The sequence below is a fragment of the Fringilla coelebs genome (assembly GCF_963513975.1).
Source record: "Fringilla coelebs genome assembly, chromosome: 18".
Taxonomy (NCBI): Eukaryota; Metazoa; Chordata; class Aves; order Passeriformes; family Fringillidae; genus Fringilla; species Fringilla coelebs.
Window position 1 is genome coordinate 15,354,493 of NC_140044.1, and position 26,723 is coordinate 15,381,215.

Genomic DNA, 26,723 nt, shown 5'->3' on the forward strand with positions numbered 1-26,723 from the left:
TTTTCAATGACTTTAACATGTGAGAAAGAAATCAGAATGTTGCAGGAGTGTGTTTAATGGGTTTTGGGGGTGGATTTTGTGTGATTGATATCTCTGTCCTGTTTTTCCTTCCCCTGTACAGTGAAGAAGAAGCTGGCTGGGACACGGAAATTAAAGATGATGTGATTGAGGAATGTAACAAACATGGAGGAGTTATCCACATCTATGTTGACAAAAACTCAGCTCAGGTATGCCTACTTCCAGGGGGGACACACTGAGTAGATGTTAGGAGCTCTGTTGCTCTCTTTTGTCTAGGGGGGAGCATTACAAATATGGGGCTTTTCCTAAACTGTAGCTAAATACCTTTGTGCAGAATGTAGGTGGTTCCCTCCTATTGTGAATCATTGTGTGTAACTTGGATGAGCAGCTTTCTGGTGCTGCTCTTGCAGGTTTACCCAGCTGAAGTTGCTGTAGAAGAACAGTGACCAGTTCAGGCATTTGGCATTTCCCTTAAGCTGTGCCTTTCCCCCAAGTCAGGGACTTGTTTCCTCTTTCTAGAGCACAGGCTTCAGTAGAAAAGGGCCCTTCCTCCAACAGAATTACAGCATGAGGTAAATGTGTGTGCCTCATCCCATGCTTAGAAACAGTTGTGGTCGCTTGTGACATTAAAGCCTTGCAATGGGCAGTCTGAGGGGCTGGAGTTAGAACAGGGAAGAGAAAGACTGCTGCTGCTGACTGAATTCCAGATGATTGCCTGCATCTTAAACTGGTGAATATATTTTTCTTCTGTCTTCACCTTGTTCACGTAAACCCCAGACTGGTTGCCTCTTCTCTGTATTTCAGCTCTTAGACTGTATAAACTCTGGAAGGTCTGTAAATAGATTAACTCTCTTAAACCCTTTTTTTAAAGAATTCACAGCACAAACAAAAGTTCAATTTTCAGATGGTTTCACAGTTGGGGTAATTTCTATCTATCAGACCCTAAAAGTGTAATCTTGTGTTCCCTGCAAAGGTATAAGGCTGAAACCCATGTTCCTGTTGGTGTGCTTAGGTGTGATTGTTCTGCCTTGGTGATCCACTCAGCCATTGCTGTCTTGTGCAGTTGGCCTAATATCACCTAAAACCCTTTCTTGTGGGTTACAGAGAGGTTAGATAAGAGCTGCAGTCTAACACATAAAAGAAATGTGCTGCCTTACCTAGCTAGCATCTTGTAATCTTCAAGATCACACCTGTGGTCTTGGACCATTGGACTGATGAGAGGCAGAAACCTTCCCGATAATGTGTTTGTTTTTAGAGAAAACGAAGTGTTCTTTGACAGAAAAAAATCCACAATAGCCAACAACCCATAACACTTCCCACCTCCAAAAAACCCTCCCAACAACTAAACACAAAAAAATCACTGCACAACCCCCCCAAAAAACCACCACCCCCCAAAACTACACCAGCCCTCAAGGTACTTTACATAGGTTCTAAGCCCATGGAGTTGCAAAATTCTGTTTCACATCAGCAGGTGGATTTAAAAGAAGAAACTGTACCATACTGAGTTATGTTTCATAAAAAATGAAATCTGTTTTGGCATAGAAGCACAGCAGTGACACAGATATGAAATATCCACTGATAGAGTTTCCCAAATACAAAATTTCCACTTACAGAGTTTCCATTGTACCGTTCTGTTTTCCAGGCTTAGATTCTGGGCACCTTCAGGGCTCTGTGCTGAGGGCTTTCAGGGCTTGGCTTATGAGGGTGTGATTTGTTGTGGATTAAACAGTTGCAGTCCCAGCTGAGTGCGTGGCTCATGTACCACATCTGTGTGTTCTACTGGATGTTAAGGAAAACCACAGCTTTGTGTTCCTGCACCTCATTTGGGCATTAAAGCAGTTTAGGTACCTTTCCAGGGGGAGGCTGAGAGCAGAGCTCTGTATGCTAATTGATTCCTTAGGGGCTGGTGTTTAAGGCACTAAACTCAGGTTTGCCCCATGAGAGAGGAATGTGTTAAATTGCAGTGGGAAGAGTTAATACCGGCTGACTAAAGCTGCCAAGGAAAGGCTGGAGTTTATTTTTTAATGTACTGTTTTCCTGAAAAATCTGTTTCAGCTAGAATTGATCTTCTTGGGGGTATTACTGATGGTCTGTTTTTAAGCAGGCAGCCAGAAAAATGCCACACATTACTGTGGGCATCTCTGTGTCTTGGAGTTGTTGGATGTGACTGTTGAGGTTCTCTGGATTAGGGAGGCACAGTGCTTGATCTGCAGATGGCAAACTCCAGGTGTGTCTAGTGAAGTTCAAAGATCAGTCTGTCATGCCATTTGGGAACCATCTCAGGCTCTTCCTGCCCTGCAGGGATGGGATTTTCCCTTTGCCTCAGTTCTTGTTCAAGTAAAGACAGATATGCTGATGTTTATAGAGGAGAATTTTTATGGTGTCTGTCTCCCTTGAAGTGTTGCTTCCCATCTGGGGGAATGGGGGAGTGCTTGGTTCTTGTGGAATACAGGCTGTGAGCTTGCATGTTGAGTGAAGCATATGTGGTTGAGGTTAGTGGCTTATAGACCTCGGTAGCTGGGCTGCCTTGGGGGCAACCAGACCCCTTGTGCTGTTCTCTTTCACATGGTGTTAATGATTAGGAGCCTTTAGATCCTTTCTCTAAAAGGCTCTCAGGAGCAGATCCATGGCTCAGTGATTGCTGGTCAAATGCACGTTGGGCTATCTTGCAAAATCCTGTTTGGAAAAGTGAAGGCTGTGGTAACTGCCACAGTGGAGGAGTGCCTTCCAGTACCACCGCCCCCTTCTCTTGTGTACATTCTGTGTCATGGATTAATGTCATGGGTGGCTGAGGAACAGCATTGGGGAGGTGTGTCTGACTCCTCACAGGCTGCACTATTCTCTCTTGCAGGGCAATGTGTATGTGAAATGTCCCTCCATCGCTGCTGCCATCGCGGCTGTCAATGCTTTGCATGGGAGGTGGTTTGCAGGTGAGTGTTCCATGTGCATGCCTACATTTAGTCATCCATTACAGAAATGACCAATGTCATGTCAAATGACTGATGTTTACTTTTTTCCTCTTGTGATTAGGTAAAATGATTACAGCAGCATATGTACCTCTTCCAACATACCACAGCCTTTTCCCAGACTCTATGACTGCAACCCAACTACTGGTTCCTGTTCGACGATGAAGATTAATTTAGTCAGTTTTGTACATAGGTATTTTTTGGAGGAAGATTGAGTTATCTTTTATTTAGATAAAACTAAAGGAAAGGATTTAATGTCATTTTGTGTACACTTCCTGCTATCTTTAAAAATAAAATGAAGTAAGCAGAAATGCAGTGTGTTCATTCTCCCTAACTAGCATTTCCACTGTATACAAAGCTGTTGACTTCTTGTTCTGCCTTGTAATTCTTGTACATTGACAAAGGTGATCCGTAGGAACTGAGAAGTAGCTCATAGATAACAAGTACTCTGTAAAAGGCAGATGGGACATAATGACACTTTTAATGTTTCATGAGCCTTTCTTTTAATGCAGCAAAGACATTTTACATTTCACTAAATGTGGGTGATCTGCTCAAGGGTAGTATCAGAGAGACTGGATGAAGGGACATATTTAGTGTTTTTGTATAAATGGAAAATCCAAAAAGCTACTGAATGCTGACTGCAGACAGCTACTCAGCTTGCTTTGTGCTGAATAATTGGTAAGAATAGGAGGATTGAAGGGTTTTATTTCTTGATGGTAACTTTTGATTATTGTATCTGTAAAAGTTTCTTTGTAAATACTGTGAGGTGTGTCTAAGTTTCCAAACAAAACATCTCTGCATTTCCAGATGAGTTTCCACACATGCAGTGGGGCAGAGCTGGAGGATTTCAGCCAAGTCTGAAAATGGGTAGGAAATACAGAAAAGTGTTTTGTTCTGGTTGCATATAATCTTTGCTCTTTTTAAGCTCTGTGAGCTCTGAAATATATTTTTGGGTTACTTCAGTGTGTTTGACAAGACAGCTTGATATTTCTATCAAAGACTTTCATATTGCAACAATCTTTGTAAGAACCACTCGAATAAAATTCTCTTAAAAAGGCCTTCATGAAGTTTTATTTCTCTGCTCCCCCAGTGTGACTTTGGGCAGTGTGTGCTTAGGCCTGGAGGTGAGTGATAGAGGCTGTGCAGTGCCCAGTGCGCAGGATGCGACTACACAGTACGGCAGGTATGCCATGGGATGTCATGTGCTCAGAGAGGACGTGCAGAAGCTGTTCCTAGTCCTCTGTGCAGTGTGCCATGGTTGCTGAGGATCTGGGCACAACTCTTATCCTCCTCAGGCATGCTTAAAGTTCAGTCCAGAGACAAACCCCTCCTGCCCACCTCCACTCCCATCCTTCATAAGTGGTTGAGAGTCCTGGGGCTGCAGGAGTTAGTTATGTTTGCTTCCAGTCTGGTTTCTAGAGGGAACCTGCCCCTGTGCTTTGCTCTTTCTACCCCTGTCCCATCTCCCTGGCCTTTTTAACCACTAAGACCAAGGTGGAGAACAGAACATTCTGGAGAACAGAACATTCCTTGGCAGTGGGTGAAGGTGGGGCAGGCAGCAGTGCTGCTGGTGTTCTGTAGCATTGTGGGGAGAGGATCTGCTCTGCAGCCTCGGGGGCTGTAGCTGGCCTTGAGCTGCAGCGTGACAAGTGCCTGTCCCTAATCAAAGAACTTGGAGCAAGCAAAGGCAAAGGTGTGTAGAGGGGCTGGGAATACAGCAGGATCCTGGGAATAGTAACAGAGCTAAAGAAGTAGAGCTGGCTCTCTAAGTGTGCTTTATCTGAGAACAGGCATTGAGTCGTGAATTTGTGTTTCTACCTTAAAAACTGGGGAAAAGGTACTTGTACCAGGTCCAGGCTGTACAGGTGCCTGTTGAGGTAGTGCTGTTGCTCACATGTCTTCCTTACACAGAACTAAATGAGCAGAAAGAGGCCAAAAGGCAATTAATGGAGACTACAACACCCAATACCTTTCCTAGGTCAGCTGTAGGCAGTGCTTCTGGGGCTGGGGAGGAGTAGGAGGGATTCCCCTGCTCTCCTAGAAAGTTCTGACCACCTTGTAGGCCTGCTAGACCAGAATGAAAGAAAAGGCTTTGTTTCTGGGAGCACACTCTTATGGGAGCTGCCTGAATCCTGGGGTCCCTTACACTGTTGCGGGCATCTGCCCCATGACACTTAGAATTCAGAAATGGGACCAGCTTCAACCCACCTATTTTTGCAAGAGGACAGAAATTTGATAATTAATCTGAAGTATCCACCATCTAACTTTCCTAGACTGAGGAACAAATGAAGGAACAAAGCAGCTCCACATCCACATCGACAGTGTGAGCTGCCCAAATGCCAAAGGGAGAAACTTGTGTGGTGTACTTCTATCTGTAAAACAGGAACTTCCAATGTAGTATAAATGATTATTAATTCTCATTGTTTTGGAAGAAAGAGATGGGAAGAAAGCAGAAATTTTATAAAACGTGTGCTTACAGTCAGCAGAGCACAGAGGGTAGGACTGTGCTGTTTCATCAAGAGCTCTCACTTCCACGTATCTAAAGATTTTATTATTGTACAGCAGAGGAATGGCTGGGTGGGGGCACTCTGGGATAAATCCCAAGCTCCAGATTAGCAGCGTATTCCCATACCAATGGCCATGAATGTCCCAAACGTCCCACCGCTTTGCATCATCGTTTTGCCAACTCCACCCATCAGCTCTCGTCCTCTCATGCCAATCCTGAGATAAAGAAAATCACAGGGATTATATAAAAGCTGAAACCTGACAGATGACAGACGTGCAGCAGAAAACATCTGACACAATCAGCTCATGGTTGCAAATTGAACACTTCTTCAGTTTAAATCTGTGCAATGGTACAGTTGCCTCCCCAGAGACTGGCTGCAGTACCCTGTGCTACTGCAGGGGCTCTTGGGTGGCCCTCACCTCACATGGCCCATGTGTATTTTTGCTGCAGTGGAATCTTCCTGCCACACCCTTAGCAGGAACAGCTTTGCATTGTGGTCTCCCAAATACCCTTAATATGGGGAAAAAAATGCTGGCCAAGTATTTCACTTTCCAGAGTACAAAAAGAGTTGTCTGAGCTGTTGTACTGTCATCCTCTTTAGCTGCAGTGGCAGTCTTTTTAATATCACCACCAATTTAAAATTAACTTTCTATTTACTACTGACTCTGTGTTTTTAATATGGGACACCTGAAAGGCCTAGAAACTTCAAAAGGTGTTTCTGTCCTCCATTTTTCACTTACCTGAGGTCAGACTAAAAAAAAAGAATGGTTCTGTCTTAAGAAGCTCTTGTAATATTTGGCTTTTAAACACTGCAGTGACTTAAGGGTCTAAGGAATTTCATGCACTTTGCTCTTAAAACATGAGATTTTCTCTCAAAAATGGAACAGCAGAAGTGCTGTAGCTGTGTCATTCAAATAAAACAGAATCACTCTCACTAATTCTTCTAAATGCTCTTAATATGTATCTTCTGCCAGCATCATGCTGCTTACCCTCTGGGAACTGAGAGAGATTAGAAAACTTCAAACTCCCATTGGATTAAGATTTGTGCCTTTTCCTCCTTCACCTCACTACCAAATCATCTCCCATGTTTAATCACAGGTAAAAACCATCAAACAGAAAGAATTCTGCAAAGTGTGAAAGAGCTGACTTCGGTGATGGTGATTCTTTGTCACAGATGATGTGCAAAGTCAGTCAACAGTACCACAGCAAACACAAAGCAACAAACACAGCTTGTTTTCATGTCAGCATGTTGAGTCCTAGGGGAAGGTGAAATATTGTCACTCTCCACTGCACAGTGGGACTGTGCCAGTGCCAGCCATGGGTCTACCCACACTCCTGCCATTCAGTCTCAGGGTCAGTTTGGTAACTGCCTCTGTGCAGGGCATGGGACACACAAAGAGACCACGATGCAGACACTGAGAGCTTACAGAGCACCTCAGGAAGTTCTAGGGCCAGGAGAAGGCTGCACATGTAACTGCATAGACAATTCATCTGGCTCCTCCAGGAGGTGATCCTCCACAGCCTCAGCTTCCCAATGAACCTCCCTTACAAGAGGCAAGAAAAGGTCTGTGAAACTGTGACCTTCTGGCATACAGGGCACCCAGACTCATGTTGTAGGCCAGGGACTTACTGCAATAGCTGGGAGTCACAGACAAAGTTCCACTCATGGGACTGGTACAGGACCAGACCCAATCCCTTCCCAACCCCACAGCATGACCATTTCTCTCTGACTCTCTCCCTCTCAGCACCTGTCTGTGGAAGCCATTTCCTTGGCATACCTGAGGCAGGAAAATGTGCCGAAGAGCGCTCCTGCAGCCATGCCCACTGCAAAGCCCATCATGAAACCCATCTTTATTCTGTCAAAACAGCTGGGCTGCGACTGCCCATACGGACCCACGGTCACAGGCATCTAAAAAAGAAAGGACAATACCCACATCGATTTACTGCTCTATCTAACAGACTTCTATAACCAAACTGGGCTGGCAGGCCAGGCTGTGCAGCTCACAGCTTCCCGCGCATGCAGCGCTGGAAGTTGTGCTGGCTCCCAGGCTTGTCTCCTTGTCTGTTAGGTAGGAAGGACAAGGAGGGAATGACGGCCTCGTTTCCCATCAACAAGCTCCTGCGGGCTCCGCTGTGGCTGCCGAGGCTGTTTCGGGGCCTCAGCCTGTGTGCTCTCAGTCCCTAGTGAGCAGCACACGCGGCACCTGACCGAGCCTCCGCCGCTGGCCCGACCTTCCCGGCTGCCGCTGGTCTCGGAGGCAGAGGAGCGGGCAGTGAACCCACCCTTACGGAGACCAAGGCCATGCCGAGGACTTAGTGCAGAGACTCAGGCCGTGGAGGCCGTGGACTCCCCGAGAACGGCGGCCATCGCCGTTGCGAGGCGCAAGAGCCCTCGGAGGCGAACCGGGGTCCTCAGCGCACGCTTCACCTCACTAGCGCCCCGGCTCTCCCCCGTTCTCCTTCCCGGGTCCCCGCCCCGCCCGTACCTCGCTAGGCCGCACCGTGCCTCCGCCGTCTGGGCCTCGCTTCCGGCGCGCGCCGTGACGTACAGGAAAAGGTGGGCACGCCCCGCTCTGGCCGTCGCGCGCTATGCTGCTGTGGCGGCGCTTGGCGGCCCTGAGGGGCGAACGAGCCCCTCGGCGGCTCCGAGCGGGGGGACCGGCACCGGCATCGGGACCGGCACCGGCATCGGCACCGGCATCGGCATCGGGACCGGCATCGGCATCGGCATCGGGACGGGGTAAGGCCGCGGTCGGGCAGAGCCCCTGTCCGGGAAGGGACAGCTGCCCCGCTCCTGCCGGCCCCTGACAGCAGCTTTCCCCCTCTTCTCCCTTCAGGGCGAACCAGCGATGGCGGCAGTGCTCCTCGGCCGCTTTACATGGATGTCCAGGCCACTACCCCGCTGGTAAGGGCCGTACCGAGCACGGGAAGCGGAGCGGCGTCTCCACACTCCCGGTTCTCTTGCCTGAGCGGTCGCGTGTGTCTCGAGCTGCCGTGGGGGACAGAGGCGGCGACTGGGGCGACACAGGCTGTCCTGTCACCACAGGGCAGTCCGGGCATCCCCCGGAAGGGCTGTAGCTACGCCGGGGCAGCCCCCTGCATGGACAGCCTCAGTGCCGCAGGGCCGGAGCGTGGCGGAGCCGCGAAGGGGATCACACCGACCCCTGCGGGAGTGGAGACAGTTCAGAGAAGCAGGAAGTGAATTCAGCCAAAATACTGATCTGACATTTTTCTTAACGTTTTAAGGATTTGGGTTTTTTTCCGCTCAGAAGAAAGGCCAGGTTGGAGGGGGTTTGGAGCAACCGGACCTAGTGGAAGGTGTGTCCCTGTCCGTGGCAGGGGCGTGGAACACGATAAGCTTTAAAGTCTTTTCCAGCCCAAACTGGTCTGTAATTCTGTTTTCTCAAATGATGTTGTTCTTCTTTGACCTTCGGTGCAGATCAGGGTTACTTGCACAGAACATAAATGCCAAATACACGTGTTACACGTAACGGGTAACAGCTTCAAGTTTTCAAAGTCAGACCTAAGCTAAAGCAAGACACTGCCACAGAAGTGCTGCTGATACTGTGGCAAGGAGGTATGTCCAGAGAGAACAGATATGGTTTCCCTTCTCCTTTTCTAAGGCTGGATGGTTTGTGTTCCACAGGATCCCAGAGTCCTGGACAGCATGCTCCCATACCTGACAGCCTACTATGGCAACCCCCACTCCAGGACCCACGCCTATGGCTGGGAGAGTGAGGCTGCCATGGAGAAAGCAAGGCGGGTGAGTCTTTGGTTGTTGTTGTGTTGGCTTCTCTGCTGCTGAGGAAAATTAGGGTCAAAAGAACCTAACAAAAAAAGGAAGAAAAAAACCCCTGTTCTCTGTGGGCTGGATTTAGCAGCTTCCTCTTTGTTCAGCTGTACTTTAGTAGATTTATTGCAGGAAAAGATAGACTCGTAGAATAGTTCAAGTTGGAAGCGACACACAAGGATCATGAAGTCCAACCCTGGCCCTGCACAGGATACCCCAACAATCCCACCGTGTACCTGAGAGCATTCTCCAAACACTCCTTGAACTAAGGCAGGCTTAAGGCTGTAACCACTACCTTGGGGAGCCTGTTCCAGTGCCTGACCACTCTCTGGGTAAAAAACTTTTTTTTTCCTACTATTCAGCCTACCCTTCCTCAACACAGCTCTCTCTGTTTCCTCAAGCCCCGTCATTGCTCACCGAGAGCAGAGAGCTGCCTCTCTGATGCCCCTCATGAGGAAGCTGCAGCCCCCAGTGAGGTCTGACTTCAGTTTCCTCTTCTTCAGACTGAAAGAACTAAGTGACCTCAGCTGTTTGTTTTACAGACTTTCCTCTAGGCCCTTAACCATTTCATGGTCCTCCTCTGGATGTTCTCTAATAACTTCATATCCTTATATAGATTTGCCCCAAACTGCCCCCAGGGCTCGAGGTGAGGCCTCCCCAGTGCAGAACGGAGCAGGACAGTCTCCCCCTTGCTCGGTTGGCAGTGCTGGGCCTGATGCCCCCCAGGACAGGCTGGCCCTTGGGGCTGCCAGGGCACTGCTGGCTCCTGTCCCACTTGCCCTCAGCCCAAAGTGCCAGGTCTCAGATGTCTGTGCTGCTGCTCTTCAGCCTCTTGTTCCCAGTCTGTGTGGACTCCCGGGGTTCTCCAGTCCCAGGTGCAGAAGCTGGCACTTGCTCCAACAGTGAGATTAGAGCAACTGAAATGGCAGAAACCAATACTTTAAGTAAAAGTGCTGCAGTATTATTGGTTTCCTGGAGTCACAAGTACATTGCTGCAGTCATTGGACCAACTCCATATCTTATCATTCTTCTAATCTTAGGGAAGGATTTTTTTTTTTTGAACTAATATGTAATGGGTTTTTATCTACTTCAGCTTTTATCTGTATTATAACAGGTGAATGCTTAAAACCACTTCTAATGACTGTGGATTCCTTGTATATTTTATAATTCAGATATTTAGACTATTTTTAGCATAACTTTGTTAGGTGTCAGCTGTAATCCTTTGAAGCTCAAGGGAATATTCCTGAAAACAGTTCACATGTATTTTTCTGTAAAGAATTTATTGTATGTTTTCTTAACAAGTCAAATTTGTATTTCTTTTTAAACAGCAAGTTGCAGATTTAATAGGAGCTGATTCACGGGAAATTATATTTACCAGTGGTGCAACAGAATCCAATAATATGGCAATTAAGGTAAAAAGTTTATGCAGATTCTTATTTACTATGTTAAAATTCTGTATTTATAAACTGTATGCATCTCTCAACAATTTAAATTTTAATATGTTGTAGTGTAAAATATTTGCATTTCTGGATTTACTTTTTGTGATATCTGTTACATATGTGGAGGAAATATATGGATGAATGATTTGATGCTCAAGACATGATTTTGAGGGCAGTTTTTCTCGCATGCACTAAATACATTCCTTCTGCTTATATTATTAAAATCTTCATTGTGAAATATAGTGGACGTGCAGATTAGAACCCTTTTCTGATGAAGACTAGGTTGTGTATGTAGTATGTGGTTGTTCAGACTTCTCAGTGTTTATGACTCCATTGCAAAAGTTTTCAAAAAAATGCTTTGGTTAATGTCTTCTACAGCTTAACAGCAATAAACATTTTCAGCGAGTTTTTGAGAAGTAAGATGCTTTGAAAAGCAGGTGCTGATGGAGATATTAGTGTGGATTATGTGTCAGTACCTTTTAGATTCACGACTTGGGTCAAACAGGAAAGATCCAAATGAACTATATCTAAGTAGTAATTTCTTATTTCCAATCTTACTGTCTAATGCCTGCTTTCTTCAGTGGCCAATTTATTTTTCATGGACTGTGTCTGACAGGGTGTTGCAAGGTTCTATAAATCCAGAAAAAAGCATATAATTACTACGCAAACAGAGCACAAGTGTGTGTTGGATTCTTGTCGTTCCCTGGAAACAGAAGGTTTTCACATCACATATCTACCTGTTAAAAAAAATGGGCTCATAGATCTGAAGGTAAGTTGTTATTGACAGAAAGAAACTAAAAAAATAAGAGGTTTTTGCTTCAAATTGATGCTCAAAACCTTGTGTCCTCTAGATGAAAAAGAGGAAAGGGTAATAAATATCACAAAGTAGAATGAGACTCATAGTCAAATCTGTCAGATCTGGAGAAGGATTTTCTGTTCTGTCTAACATCCTACCCTTTTTCTCAACCAGAATATCCACCTCCTGTCCCACCATTCAGCTGCTGCTGTACAGGTGGAACTGTTGAGTACCCTATAAGGAGCCCAATACTTGAGGCACTGTTTCAGTGATTACAGTACTTCCTATGGCTGTCCATGAGTCAGCCCTTCTGTATGGACTGGCTGCAGCCCTAAAATTTAGAAGTTGTATGTTTTTAGTTCATCGTTGACGTCCTGTAGCACAGGGCAGCAACAATTTTATTCCCAGTCCGTCACCTGCCATGGAAAGCGGTGGTGTGTGATAGGACCGAGGGATCGTCATCCTGTGGGCACAGTAATGAGTGGTGTTTTCTGAGCCCATTGCTGCAGGTGTGATGTGACTTTTGTATAAAGAGCAGTTCCTTTACAGCCAGCCTCACCTTGGCTAGAAGAGGCTTAAGCTGCACTGTGGGTGGTTAATTCCCTAAAGAAAATAGTTCAGAGACATTTACGGGATATAGCAAAGCCTGTTGAGATTTGATTTAATCAAGTGGGGTGCTGGGTGTATTGAAGGGTTAGGACGTGCAGAAACACAATTGATTCGCTCCTCTTCCTGCAGGCATTTAATGTTCACATGGGTTAGTGTTCTCCCCAGGGCTGTTTGTCAGAACCCCAGGTGTATGTTGCAAATGAGGGACTGGTGATTGAGTTGCTGGTAAATTGAAGATGTGCACAGGACTCCTGCTTCTCTGTTAGTCACAACTTTCATCCTTCTGAATCTTTCACCAGGAGCTGGAGGCTGCATTCCAGCCTGATACAAGTTTGGTTTCTGTAATGACTGTAAATAATGAAATAGGAGTAAAGCAGCCAATTCATGACATTGGTAAGTACACTGTGGCTTCTAGATGTCAGCTAACGTTGCTTCTGCTTCATTTTAGATAACGTTTTCATCCCCAAATGGTACTGATGCAAAAGATTAGGTGTAATGTAGCTAAGGAAAAAATAATAACATAAATATTTTAAAATAAAAAATGTAATATGAATAAATAATACTGCTATCCAAATAAAAACTGATTTCCAAAGGGAAATGAGAAAGAAATTCAGTACCTTTATGGTGAGCATTGCAGCAATCACTGCTCTGGATGGATCAGCTGCAGTTCATTGGATTGTATGACGGATTTAAAAAATTGTACAAAATAATAACTGGCCAAAATTGACCTTATATACTATAATGATTTATTGAGCACTTGTAGTGTTTAAGAGGAGAAATGTGCAGGATTTGGAGTGGGAGAGTATGGTGAGCACCACACTTGGACAATCCTTCCCCCACTATTGTCATATATAGTCAGGAACAATTGCTTTGTGGGCCAGAAGCCCACTGAAAAGCTATGATTCTGGAACAGGAGGCAGGAAGAGGGTGAGCCAGGCTCTGAGCCGGCAGGTGGAGTGACAGGGACCTCAGAGCAGATGAAAGGAGACCCTGGAGAACCACGGTTGTTGGAGCAAGCAGAGTGAGCAGGTGCCTCCCTGGTGATCCTCCAGGTCCCTGGATCCCAGATGATTTGTTGATAGTTTCCTTGACAGTAGAAAAACATATACACTTGCCCTTTCTGACCTGGTTTCACCCCAGCTGGCAACCAAGCACCTTGCAGCTGCTCACTCGCTCCCCCACGAGCAGGATCAGGGAGACAGTTGGAATGGTAAAAGCTAGAAAACTCATGGGTTGAGATAAAGACAGTTTAATATGGAAAGCAAAAACTATGCACACAAGTGAAGAAAAACAAAGAATTCCATACTGCTTCCCATTGGCAGGCAGGTGTTCATCCACCTCCAGGACAGCAGGGCCCCATCCCATGCAGTGGTGATTTGGGAAGACAAACACCATCGCTCCAAATGTCTCCCCCTTCTACCTTCTTCCTCCCTGTTTTCTATACTTAAAGTGTATGGCATATGTCATATGGTCTGCAATATCCCTTTGGTAAGTTTGGGTCACCTGTCCTAGGTGTGTCTCCTCCCAGCCTCTCATGTACCCGCAGTCCCCCTGCCAGCATGGCCATATGAGGGGCAGAAGAGGCCTTGGCTCTGTGCAAGCCCTTGTCAGCAATATCAGAAACATCTATTATTACCCCTGGGTTCAGCACAAATCCAAAACACAGACCTATACCGGCCACTGTGGAAAAAGTTAGCTCTACCCCAGCCAAAACCAGCACCCTTCATATTCAAGATATCCTTTCATAAGATGTTTGAGTTTTTGGACAATAGTTTGGCTTTGGCTCTTCTCTGGAGTACATACTCCACAGGGTATTGTTTTCTTAGGCTGTGGCAGGTATCTTGTGCACCAGGTTTTCTTGCTTAGCTGCTGCATTTATTTCTTTCTTCATTAAGCTCAAAGCAGCATTTTTGCCAAGGTTTTTCAAGTTTGGTTCTGTTTCTTTGTTGACAAACATTTGACCAGCAGTGAGTTGCTTATAGCCCCAAGGATTCTTTTTTTCCTCCTGTGTTTATATTGTCAAGGTCCTTCCTATGGTCCCATGTTTAAATGCCAGAGACAGCTGGTGCCAGCTGTAGTTCCCCCCGGCATGTTCTCCTAACACCTTGTACACGTCCAACAGGCCAGGCCTGAGGCCTTGCGGAGGGAGCCTGAGGCCCCGTTACTGTGTGGCCTGTGGCCTGGTATTGCCTGTGGCCTGACCTCGCTGGGCCACAGGGGGCGTTACTTATCCTGTGAAGTACCATGTTGAACCTCTTGCGCAGAGGAGAGGTCTTGGATGCAGCTGTGCAGATCCCGTGGAAGATGTGTTGTGATTTTCTTGATTACACAAATAAATAATAGTTATGTTTACTGTGCATGAACAATACACTATTTCTTCATATATTTTAGCCTGGTGACAGGCTCATCTGACTTCATGTGGTAGTAATAAGTGCGTGTGACAGTTCTGAGAATGGTTTTGAAGCTGAGTGTTGGAAAACTTGGAAAATAGAGGAAATGACATAAAAATACATGTCAAATATAGAAACTTGAAAGGAAGGCTGGCTTGTACTAGATGTTGAAAAGAAAAAGAACCAAGACAAAACAGTGTTTTCCAACTGTGGAGTAATTTCTGTGTGGAGACTGATATTTCATGCAACCATTTGTTCCTAAACTTGTTAGCTGTGGGTTTGGAAATAATCGCATCTCTTAACAGTCGAAGACTTTTTAACTTCTCAACTGGAGAAATTCACTATAGTCTTACCTGCCTAAACCTGTGCTGAGGCATCAAGCTACAGTAGCTCTTGCACAGCTTTAGTCACTACTTCAGTGTAAAAGAAACATCACCATCCCTATTTCTGCCTTTGTCACCTCAGATAACTCAATAACTTGCTGTTGGTTTAGTTCAGTCATGCTTTGCATCCATTGCTGGAATCTTTGGGCTCATAGCAATTAGTTAAGGTAATCTGGTTTTGGTTTGGTGTTTTTATTACAGGTGAGATCTGCCGTGCACGCAAGGTTTTCTTCCACACGGATGCTGCACAAGCAATTGGTAAAATTCCTATGGATGTCAACAACATGAAAATTGACCTAATGAGCATCAGCGGCCATAAAATTTATGGGCCCAAAGGTACTCACTTGAAGTGCTTTATAGGGAATTGTTGTTTCCATACCTACCTTAAGGTAACTACACAATGTGTAAAGTCAAACCCATTTGTCATAGTATCAGTTACTTAAGCTGTAGAAAACTGTTCTGAATGGTGTTGGACAGACTTCAGAGTAGCTCAGGCACTGCTGCCTGCGTAGAGCTGTGGTAAGTGGATTTTCAATGCTAGATGGGTTGAGGTGGCTTCACTGAAGGAAGAAACAGTGTTGTATGATGGTGGCAGCATTGCAGCAGTGGGTTTTTCAGGAGTCATCTGCTTGTTGTGAAGCAGAACTAATGCTGAAATTATTGAAATGAAATCACTTGGTTATAGGGCAAAGTTTAGACCAGAGTGTGATTTGAAAAAAGAAGACCAAAAGGTAACTGATTGGTGATTTTTGATTGTTTTCTACTTCCAATGGCTCCATTCCCCCAACTCCATTTGTGCATTTTCTTTGCAGAATGGGGTTTAATATCCAGCTATGCATTTTCTGGTTGACTGACAAATACTAAAAATCCAGCTATTATTATTGTCAAGGTCCATTTGGCTTGTGACAGTGGGTGTTAGAGAGCCAGAAATCAGGTTTGCTGTGTGCTATATATACAGCATTTTAACTTATAATATTATATATATATATATATATATATATATATAACATTATAATGTTGTTATCCTATTCAGAAACAAAAGACAAAATTCTTATTTTTCAACAAGGTTTTTTTTTCTCTATGCGTTGTCTGCTGAAAGCTGACAACATTATCTCTGGACATGGACTAAGTTTTCAACTAGTAATTTTGGACAGATGACAGACATAAATTTTCACCATCTGTTATGCCTGGAAGTTGCAACTGTCCTTCCTGTGGTGACAGTCACTTATTAAGTGTACCAGGGCACTCAAAGACATGAAAATTTGGCTTCAAGGTGAGGAGAGTAGAGCACTAAAGTGACTGACTAGCAAAACTGGCTTATCTAATCCACTCGCTGAAAAGTGTTGCCACTGATGAGTCTTCCTAATGAGAAGAAAGGGAGAAGACTCCTGGGACTGGTGCTGGTCTAGTAATCGAGGGAAAGAATTTGGAAGTCAATAAGAGAACACTGGTGAATGCCCATAAAAACTTCAGTGCAAGGGGCTGAACTTCAGCTGTGTACAGCAATTGTGGGAAGGAGGAGAAGTGCTGAGTCCTTGGGTGCCTGAAGCAGAGTAGAAGAAGCTGACCTCCCATGGCTGAGGCTCTGCAAGCCTCAACATGGTTACTGGGGACAAACATCATTTCCTATGAAAATAATACTGAACTTGTTCACTTTATTTTTCTCCAGTTAAGTGTCCACACGTGTGTTTGCTGTGGAAATAAGGAATGTTACCAAAGCTTGGAGTCCCTGTTCATAATTTCAGAACTCAGGGCATATGGTAAAACAGCTTTCCTTGCTTCCAAGGGGTTGGTGCTCTCTACGTTCGCCGTCGACCACGCGTCAGGCTAGAACCCCTGCAGAGTGGGGGAGGCCAGGAGAGAGGACTGCGGTCTGGGACTGTGCCCACACCTCTCGCAGTGGGGCTGGGGGCAGCATGTGAAGTGGCACAGCAAGAGATGGAGGTATGTGCAGCAAGATACTTGTCCTGGGTTCCAGAAAATAGTGTAAAAGCACCATTTAAAGTCTTGGATTCCTTAGGTCTTTTTGTATCCGTGTAACTGCATTAAATTTGATTCTCATGTTTTAGCATTAAGTGAATGTTTTGAGAATTTAAGGGATGTTTTTGGGTGATTGCAAGTTCTTTCTGAAGTTTCTTTTTTCTTGAAGAGTCATAGCTTTCTACAACAAGGCTACAATTGGCAGTTTTAGTGAAATATGGCTTTTATGTGCTTTTATTTACTTCTCCATTATGCACATGAGTATTAGCAGCATCTTTGAAATTACTGTCATGTTTATGTAATGTATATTGAAAAAATAAGACTTCCCAGTCTGTTATTATATGTATTGTACCTATGAACTATAATTTCAAGTCTACTGCAGCTTTGCAACTAAGAATTTATTTTCTTTTTTTCCTAGCTTGGACAGTAAAGTTTACTTGCTAGGTCTGGTGTCTAAGCCTCTGTATGCTGCTACATTGGTTTGTGGGCACCAATGCCTTCCTTACAACTGGAATGTAAAAATACTTACAGTGACAATGGGATGCATAGGCCAGATATCTGCACCCAAGGATCAGGCTTCTTTCCAGGAGATAGGCTGAATTCCACCATCTGAGCTGTGTGTTGTGGAACTTGAGGCTAGGGAGCCTGCAGAGTCTGAATTCTGCACAAACCTCTGATCTGGATTCTCCTCCTTGCCTGGCAGAGTTACGGCATTTTAAAACTAACTGGTGTTGGAGCTAGCCTGGTTTCCTTTTAACTTTTTCAAGTGTAAACAAGCATGAATTGCATATGTGCATGTGGGTCCTGTGTGCCAGAGCTGATCCTACACCTTACTGCTTTCTTAGTGACCTCATTTTTCAGTCTAGAACAAGACACTGTACATGGGCAGTTCTCACCATGCAGGTTACTTATTGTAAAAGCTGAGTTCATAGTCATTTGCAAGTCCATGTCTTTCTGTGGTACCGTTAGAGAGCTCCTAGGAAATAAGAGGCACTTGTCATAATAGGAGCCCTTTCTTGTGTGCAAAATGCACCATCTTCTGCACTGCCTAACTTGTCTTTAAACCCAAAGAAAGAACTCAGTGCTGTTATGAAAGTCAGTTTGGCAGCTTGTGTAGGTAGATCTTTCTGAATGGTTTGAAACATTTGTGAAGACTGAGCTAGCTATGAGCCAAGTGGTTATTCTCTTTTAAAACAGTGTCTAGAGCAGGCAAAGTTTGACAGTTTTAAGTTTCAGCTGTGTTCATTCCCTTGTCTGGCCAAACCCAGTTACTTAATTCTGCTTGCAGCTGGTGACATCAAGCAGTTTGAGTGAGGTCTGACTGTACACTGTTTATTATTTGTGCCTTTTCTGGTTTCTCTGTTAGTATGACCATAAGCGAATTTCACAACTGGCAGAACGACTGATTACAAAAATAATGAGTGAAGTTCCTGATGTGGTGATGAATGGAGATCAAGAGCATCGCTATCCAGGTAACTCAAGCAAAATTCTGAGCCTGATAGTACTGTCTGGCTCCTTGGTATTAATGGCCATGGCTGAATAATGCACTTGAGGACATGATGCAAATTCTGCCTTGCAGGGGACAATTTGCCTGAGATTTCAGTTGATGTATTCTTTTTTCTATTTCATTTATTTGTATGTAGGATGCATCAATTTATCTTTTGCATATGTGGAAGGAGAGAGTCTTCTAATGGCTCTGAAAGATGTGGCTCTGTCTTCAGGAAGGTATGTGAAATGTATGGGAAAGATAACAGTGTATTTTTGAGAGAAAATAGCATCTGCTAATGAAGGTAAAAGCTAAGTAGTAGTTTCCTCTGTGCCCCATATTTGCATATTCAATGAGCCAGCCTGGCATTGATTACATTCTACAGTGGTGTTTAAGTGAAGGTCAAATTTATTTATCCTGGAAGAGAAAAACAACAAACAAAACTAAACAAAAACCAAACAAAAAAATATCCTAACAAAAAGACCCCCACAAAACCACAAAATCTAACCCAGAAAGTCCTACCTACTAGCCTTGCAAACTGGTTATTTGAGTAGCCTTAAGTTCTACTGGTGACACATTTATTCTAAAGGCCAGCAAAATTTGAAGAGCAGATTTTTACTGCAATTAGTGAAGCTGGGAACATATCTGAATTAAATCAGTCCATAGTTCCTGTGTTAAATGCAAAAATGAGAAAGAAAATTGCATGTGCTTTTATGGAGCTCTCCTGACTACAGGAGTGACGAGTAATATTTCAGTTACCAAGACAAACCTGATGTTCAGGATGAAATGAATGGAGTGTAAAGATGCCCCTCCTCTCCTCCTCTCACCTTTGAGAACAAAGCAGTCAGCATATCCTAATTAGAAACTAGTTGGCACTAGGAGCAGGAAGAGCAAGTCTCCACATGACTGTCCCTGAAGCTAAACGCTTCTGTAATGTGAAGATCTCTTTTGAGTCTCTACTTTGTTCACTGGGGAGCTGTTTACAGCTCTCCAATTGGCACTGCATGTTGCTACCTGTAAAAACTGAGTCACGGCATGTAACCAGTTCTGTATACTGCTGCAAAGTGGAAGCTCACTCTATTGACAACTGCAGTCATCTTGCTCTGGATCCCTCTGTGCACTGTTTTTCATTTATTTGTTCTGCTGCCAAACAGCAGTTTGTGAAGTCTTTTTCTTTTTCCTTTTATGTTCCTGGTGTGTTACCTTCTCTGGATAGTTTCTGTCTTTTTTTTCACAGCCCCTACTTCAGCTACCTCTTAATCTGCATTCCTGCTGCCTCTGTGTGGAATTGTGCTTATTCTTGTGTATTACCTGTATTCTCTCTCCTTTCCTTATACTCCTAATTTGTTACTCTCATTTCTCAACAATGCCTGCTTCTTGTGTTCTTTTTTCTTCAGTAGCAGAAATATCAGTTTACCTGCTTGTATTCACTTGTGGTTTCTAGGAGGCTGGGGAAGTTGATAGATGGTGTTGTAAAGAGGTAAGTGACCTGTTCTTTGTGGGAGGAGATTAAGCAAAAGTCTGACATTTCCCTGCCTACCCTTTCTCAGTGCTTGCACATCAGCTTCTCTGGAGCCTTCCTATGTTTTGCGGGCAATCGGAACAGATGAAGACTTGGCTCACTCATCTATAAGGTGTGTGGTAGGGTCTGCCCTTATGCTTCCAAATATTTGTCTTTCCTGATAAAAATAAATGGTAGATTTGTTCCACCCTCTTCATGTGCTTGTTGTTCAGTTCCTTAATGATTTTCTTTTGGTTTAGGTTTGGCATCGGTCGTTTCACTACAGAAGAAGAAGTGGATTATACAGTGCAGAAGTGCATACAGCACGTGAAGAGGCTGAGGGAAATGAGGTGAGATATTGTCTCGTTGAACACAAAGACTTCTTAGGTGTGATAATCATGGGAAGAATTGGATTTATTTAGTTGAAAGTAATTGTTTGCTTCAAGAATCTGCTGGTGTTTCTCTATATCAGCAGCAGTGTCCCCCAGGTGGGCAGGAGCCTGATTTTAACATTAGTCACAAATTTCTAAGGGAACAAACCTGACACCAAACCTTTTCCCAGATCCTGCCTCTATCAGAGAAAGAATATGAGTAGGGCAGGCACATAGGGCAGTACCTAGTAGATTTTAAGCCAGAGATGGTGTTACTGAGTTAATGTATTGATAAGTTGTTTTATTCTGATGAAACTGAAAGACCGGTGACTAATCTGGACAGTGAAAATGCTTGGGTTCAGTCTCAGAGACACCAGTGTTTGAAAGTAGGAGCAGGAAATGAGGTGGAGCATCTGCCCTCTTCCATCTCTTGTATTTTTGGTTGAGAACACAGTTGAGGGCTGATCACCTGAAGCTCACTGATCTCCAGAGGGCAAGACAGGCAGATAGATATCTCCTAATTCCTTGTGTCATTGCTAAAATTTGTTTCATTATTGTTGATGATGTCCTGTGCATTTTAGCTACCCCTCAGTTTTCTCCTTTTCTTTACAGCCCTCTCTGGGAAATGGTGCAGGATGGAATTGACCTCAAAAGCATTAAATGGACTCAGCACTGAGAAAACATTGCTATCCATGGACAAGATATGGATTAAAATGCATTTTTCTGTACAGTCTTGAGCAAAATATGCAGCACTACTGTTTTCTGACACTTGCAGTTTGACCAGAGAACTACCCTTTCAGACCACAAAATCTAAGAAGCCAAAATAAAACTAGTTTTTATTGTGGAGAAAGGCAGGCTGATCCAACACCCCTGTGTTTCCTACTGACACACAGAATTTATGCTAAAACGTAATTTTTTCAGAGATGTATTTTCTAATGAGAAAATTAAATCAGCATGTTACTCCTAGGCCAGTGAATTCTGGCAAGAGGTTGCTTCGTGGTGTAATTCGTCCCAAGTCACTGTTGTGTTTGCACCACAGACCTGTTGCAAATTTGTTCTGTTTGGCGTGGGTCTCATGCAACATCAGCTGGGTTTTGCCTCTCAAATGCCTTGTACTGCAAGAAATTCACAGATAGGAGGACACTTGGATTTCTAGAGGAAAGCGATGCCTCATTGTGGCTATGTGCCTTCACAGATAAGTTTTATGTGTCGTTAAGACCAATTATTTTCTGAAATTGAGTATTTTTGGCTTATTTTCCTTGTTTTTTTTCTGTGTGTATGCATTAATTCAAAAGATTCTTCTGTGTTCCAGAGTTTATGATACAATCATGATGCACTTTGCTGTCCCCTCCATTGGGTTTTTTCCATGCAATTTTTTCTCAGTGAGCATAGAAAACTTGAATGACTGGAGGAGGGGATAGGCAGAATATGTCAGCTTTGGTGGCAGCACCAGTTTGGTGGGAGCACGAGTGGTAGAGGTGGTGGGGAGAACAGATACAGTGCAATGTCTTAAGGCAGTCTGGGGTTTTGTGGTTTTTTTTTCCTCCCCTTGTCGTGACACCTTTGCTGTTACTTGGTTTGCCTATGAGCCCTTGGTTTCTGCAAGGAGTCTGCCCAGCTCAGCCAGTATATTTTGACTGGAGATCAGAAAAATAAGAACACCTGGCACTGGAGTTTTCTTTGTCTCATAGACTGTACTGTCTGACTAGAGATTCACATGGGCATCCAGTCCTTGCACATGCCTGAGGGAAGTATCTGTTAAAAAGGGTTTGATGAGATTAATTTGTGTGAGTGTTTCTCCTTTCTTCGCTTTGGTGATCTTTCCAGTAAGAAACCCAACCCTGTATGGCAAAGTGCCTTTTTTTCACTGCATAAACAAAGAGCTCTCAAATTAGTTGTGTTGATTGATGGACGCTGTGTGAGCTCTGAATTTGGTATACCCCATAGACAATATGTTCATCTTCAGTTTGGGATGGAATCTATCTCGAGGATCAACTGTGTTGTGTAAAACCTGAAGCTGAATCTCACAAGATGGATTGTGTTACAGAAGCTTGTGCATTTGTGCATTTTCGTAACTAAGGACAGATTTAATTGTTTGTAATGCAAAGCTAATTCTTGGTTGTTCTATTTGAATGACAAGCTTTAGCAGTTTTAATATTGTAGTGCTGGCACCTTATATTTCATCACAATATTTTTTAAAATACCATATGCATAAATACGTTTTAGCGGTGTTGTATGTACTCTTTTTCATCCTTAGGCCATACAAATTTTCTGGATTAAGCATGTGATAACATGCTTTCCTAGCATGTTTTAGAAATACATGTTTATGAATTGTTCTTTGTGTTTTGAGAGTGATAAAAAATTACAGATAAGAATTAAACTTGGCTACTGTCAGTCTTTTTGCATCCACCTTTTTGGGTGAACCATGCAGGACAGTCAGTAAGGTGCTGTATTGCAGGTTTCATTAGGCAACAGAAAAGGGTAGACTTCTCTGTGAGCATTGTAAGAAGTTTGCCATCATCAAGTCGACATTTGACTTTTGAAGAGTCATTCTTCTCAAACTCTGTTCTAAGCTAATTTTTTTTAAACTCTTAATTGTGGTTATTTTGACAAAAGGGAGCCTCAAATCTTGAAGATTCTGACCACCTCTTATTTGATAAGATTAAAAAAAAAATTCTACATGTGAAGGTTAGGGAAACTCATTCGTACTAGTAACAAATGCTTATTTGAAATGTTTATGGGACAAGATGAGGAAAAATGTATAGTGAAGATACTTCCCCCATGACAGAAAGAAGTAATGCCAAGGATGAACATCTAACTGTACCTCACTGAATACAGTTAAAGCCTTTGGGGAATGGGAACTTCAGTCTATCCCACTCTTACCAGTTGGATGTCAATAAATAGTGGTGCATCTTCCCCAACCCCCCCGCCAAAGGCTGCACCATGATCTGAAAAATGCTCACTAGGCCTTGGCCTTGAACAGCCCTTGTGGGTGTTCAGATCTTATCAGAAAAACTGCTTCAAGAACTGGTCCTTTATAATGAGCTCTTGGGGTTTTTTGGTTGGTTTTTTTTTTTTTTTAATGGCATAATATTCTTGTTGTTTATTCTCCCACTTTCAAAGAAAGTTTCTGACCTGAAGTGAGGCCAGGATGAAACACTGTTGTGACTAAAGCCCATCTCTTGTGGCCCTGTAAACAATGGCCCTGAGTGAGACCCTTGGGCTCTCCTGAGTTGCAGTGACCTCCCTGTGCTGAGGCCTCTTGGAGCTGGGAACTCTCCCATTTTCTGCAGTCAGGAAAATCCCCAAAGGATGGATCCTGGGCCAATCCCCCTACTCCTCAAGGCTCTGCCCTTCACACAGTGAAAAAAAAAAAAAGGTATCTGAAGTGAGAACCATTTCAGTTAGAACCATTCATGTGCCTGCAGGGTTGTGATGTTATTAGCAACAAGGGGATGTGTTGGGATGACTCTTGTGACTGGAGGATTGGAATGGACGGATACATCCAGGGAGAAGAGAAGCATTGTTGCTCTTTATGCCAATGACCAGCAGAAGTGCATGGAGCTCCACCTGGGGATGAATGAGGAACTGACAGAGAGTTTAGGAGGCAGGATTAAATGAAGGGCAGGGACAGGTGACCTCACAGAGGGGGTCTGCTGCAGGCCACTTGAGCAGGAAGATGAGTCACTGAGGGTCATCACATACAAACAGGAATGGCCTCATATTTACAAGCCCCAGTTTTCATGGGGGAATTCAACCACCCTGATATCTGCTAGGGGGAGAGCCCGGCAGGGCACAGGCAATCCAGGAGGTTTATGGAATACACTGATGTCAACTTATTTCTCCAAGTGGTAGAAGAGACAATGAGGAGAGGTGCTATGCCACCATATTCTCGCCAACAAGGACAGGCCAGTGGGGGATGTGAAGCTCAAGGGTAGCCTGGGCTGCACTGGCCATGAAATGGTGGATATTGAGATCCCTGGGGCAATGACAAGGGTGAGAAGCAAGCCCACTGCACTCAACTTCAGGAGAGTAGACTTTGGACTCACATGGATCTGCTTGATAGAGTCCTATGGGATAATGCTTTAGAGGGAAGAGGAGCCCAAGAAAGCTGTAGCAATGGGAAACAAAGCGACATAGAGCCCCTTATGCATCCGAAGGAGATCCCTTTATTACAGAAATCGCAGCTTTTTTATACCTTCAATCTCCACCTGACATAACTGAAACCACAGAGGCCTAAGGAAAGCTAACAGAGAGAGGCCACCCATTGGCTGGCTCGGCTGCACTGCCGCTGTCTGCCGGTCCTGTCATCCAATCAGCTTCCTGCTCATGCACTGGCCGTGCTTCCTCCAGCCAATCAGAAGCTCACTCCCAGCTGGCACTCAGCTGATAATGGCCTCTCACCTCTTAGCCGATTTGCGGCCCTCCAGCCACAGCCGGGCCTTTCCCGCAGGGCCTTCTCGTGAGCATGAGCCTTAACAACTTTAACAGTTATAACCCGGTGTCCTACATCAAACTGGTTGATGTTAAAGGATCTGCTCTTTGAACTCAGCAGCAATGCATCCCAACAAAGTCAGGCAGCAACGCCAGGAGGCCTGTATGGAACTGACAGAGGAAGTGACTAAACTTCATCAATTTAAGAAGTTGTGGCAGTCTGGTGAAGTTTTCACTGACTGGAAAATATCCCCCATTTTTAAAAGGGGAAATATGAAAGCCTTGGGGAGCTATACCTGACTGACTGACTGGCAATTTTCTCTCTGCTGTGACATCAGTCATGGGTCAACTGTTTCCAGTCAAATTCTATCTGCTAACATGTAAGATCTGTGCTTTGAAATGGTACAGTTTCCCAGTGCTGAGTGCCAAAAAACTGGCCTGAGACCTCTGCTATTGACAGCTTTGATGAAATTTCAGGCTGGTGAATAAGGTCCTGGAAGGAAGAAAACGTCAGTTTTTAAAATTGACTATGTGTGTGGCTGGGAGAAATGATCCCTCTGACAGCTGATCCAAATCAGTCATAAAAATGTCAGGTACAAGATGCTCTTATAAGAAGTAAAGCTCATACTAATGAACAATCAGAGTAGGCTTGTGCTGAGTAGGCACAGTAAAACCAACAAAGTGTTTGATTCTAAGAGTACCTACACAGGATCATTAAGCCCGATCATATCTGACAGGTTTTAAGTAGAGATTGAGATGAGGAATGAAGAGAGTGTCTCTGGGAGACTCTGTGAGAATCCTTTCTCTTGAACAGTTTTCTAAATTATTTGGAAACAAGATTTGTGGTTAACATGTAGTTATTGGAAAGGAAAACACAAAGTAGTATGAATCATTTAGCAAATTGAGTTCATTCATCCAAACCATAGATGAGGGAATAGGTTTAGAGGCTGTATTTATGGAATGGTACCTTTAGGGTCTAGAGAAGCAAAGAACCTTGGATTTGGGGTAATACTTCCAGACTAATGTTTCAGCAAAACTAATATTGCAAGGAGGAAAATATATTTATTCCATATGTGCAATTGACACAGTGGATGCTGGTTTCCTCAAGCTTTACTTGAAAATGTCTTGCATAAATTTTCTTCCCCTGGTTGCATACCTAACACCTTTCTTCAGTTTTGATTTAGGTAAAGGAGACATAAATTAGTGTGCTCCCAGTGGTTTCCTAGTGTCTAATGAAGGAAAATGCTGTTCTTTTCTAATGCTTTTTTTGCTCTGCCTTTCCCCACGTGCATTTTACAGGGAAAACACTGGACATGGTTACATGATCCCTTGTCCTTTAACCTTCTGTCTATCAATACTTTGCTTTCCACAGATACTTTCCTCCTGCTGTTGGTAACTATCTGCATCATGCTGCTGACTTGTCTTTGGTACTCTTGGTCCCTTGGCATGCTCCTAATGGTCCACACAGTAAACCTCACAAGTATCTTCACCATACTTCTTTTAAACAACACAAAGTAATGTGGTGACTCATCCCATTGCACAAAAGCTGAAAAGTGTTATTTTTCCTCTGAGCTGGGGTATTCCAGCACTGTCCATTTGTTACTCTACACTGTCTCCCCACTGCGGGGTGGCTGGTGCAGCTTGGGAAGTGCGATGGTGTCACAGAGTGAAGCCCTGAGCTGCAGATGCTCCTGCTACCCCTTGCATGCCCTAGGCAACCAGATCTCCAGGGAGGCTGGCAAGCCTGGCTGTTGATGCCTCTGGTGACTTAAATCACCTGCTTTTCTGGGCTGTGTCAGGGTGCGTGCTGACAGCCAACCCTATCTATTGTCACTAGTGGTATAGAAAGGTGAATTACTGGATACTGCCTACACTTGCCTAGACAAGAAGGAGATATTAGCTTGGCAGAACTGTTATTTTCAGGCCATCTATTATCATAAATACGAAATAGAATACAAAATCTGAAAACCAGGGGTTAATAGGGAGAAGATAAGCACATGTGGGCTGTTGCTTGGGAGGGGACGGGAATAGTAAAGTAGAATTTAGGAGTAAAA

The 26,723-nt window shown here is 44.1% G+C and overlaps 3 protein-coding genes across 4 annotated transcripts in view; 2 read left to right on the plus strand and 1 right to left on the minus strand.

The window, feature by feature from the left end:
- The window catches only part of RBM39 (RNA binding motif protein 39), a 31,174-nt gene extending 27,132 nt beyond the window's left edge, over nucleotides 1–4,042 (plus strand). For both annotated transcript variants that reach the window (XM_084217685.1, XM_084217686.1), the window contains exons 15-17: nucleotides 122–227; nucleotides 2,870–2,948; nucleotides 3,049–4,042. In XM_084217685.1, coding sequence (XP_084073811.1) covers nucleotides 122–227; nucleotides 2,870–2,948; nucleotides 3,049–3,149 — 286 coding nt within the window. In that variant the 3' untranslated portion in view covers nucleotides 3,150–4,042. The remainder of the gene's footprint in view (nucleotides 1–121; nucleotides 228–2,869; nucleotides 2,949–3,048) is intronic.
- Nucleotides 4,043–5,440: 1,398 nt separating this feature from the next.
- ROMO1 (reactive oxygen species modulator 1) lies at nucleotides 5,441–8,033 on the minus strand. The gene is made up of 3 exons (XM_084218166.1): nucleotides 7,977–8,033; nucleotides 7,269–7,399; nucleotides 5,441–5,705 (listed from the first exon to the last, which is right to left on the minus strand). The coding sequence occupies exons 2-3, from the start codon at nucleotides 7,397–7,399 to the stop codon at nucleotides 5,597–5,599; spliced, it is 240 nt and encodes a 79-aa protein (XP_084074292.1). The 5' UTR covers nucleotides 7,977–8,033; the 3' UTR covers nucleotides 5,441–5,596.
- A 24-nt stretch (nucleotides 8,034–8,057) lies between these two features.
- Nucleotides 8,058–22,629, plus strand: NFS1 (NFS1 cysteine desulfurase). Its single transcript, XM_084218167.1, has 13 exons — nucleotides 8,058–8,230; nucleotides 8,328–8,395; nucleotides 9,137–9,253; nucleotides 10,609–10,692; nucleotides 11,336–11,488; nucleotides 12,424–12,517; nucleotides 15,099–15,233; nucleotides 16,684–16,841; nucleotides 18,244–18,349; nucleotides 18,521–18,602; nucleotides 19,914–19,997; nucleotides 20,125–20,214; nucleotides 20,848–22,629. Exons 1-13 carry the CDS (start codon nucleotides 8,080–8,082, stop codon nucleotides 20,909–20,911), a joined length of 1,386 nt encoding a protein of 461 aa, XP_084074293.1. The 5' UTR covers nucleotides 8,058–8,079; the 3' UTR covers nucleotides 20,912–22,629.
- The last annotated feature ends 4,094 nt before the right edge of the window (nucleotides 22,630–26,723 follow it).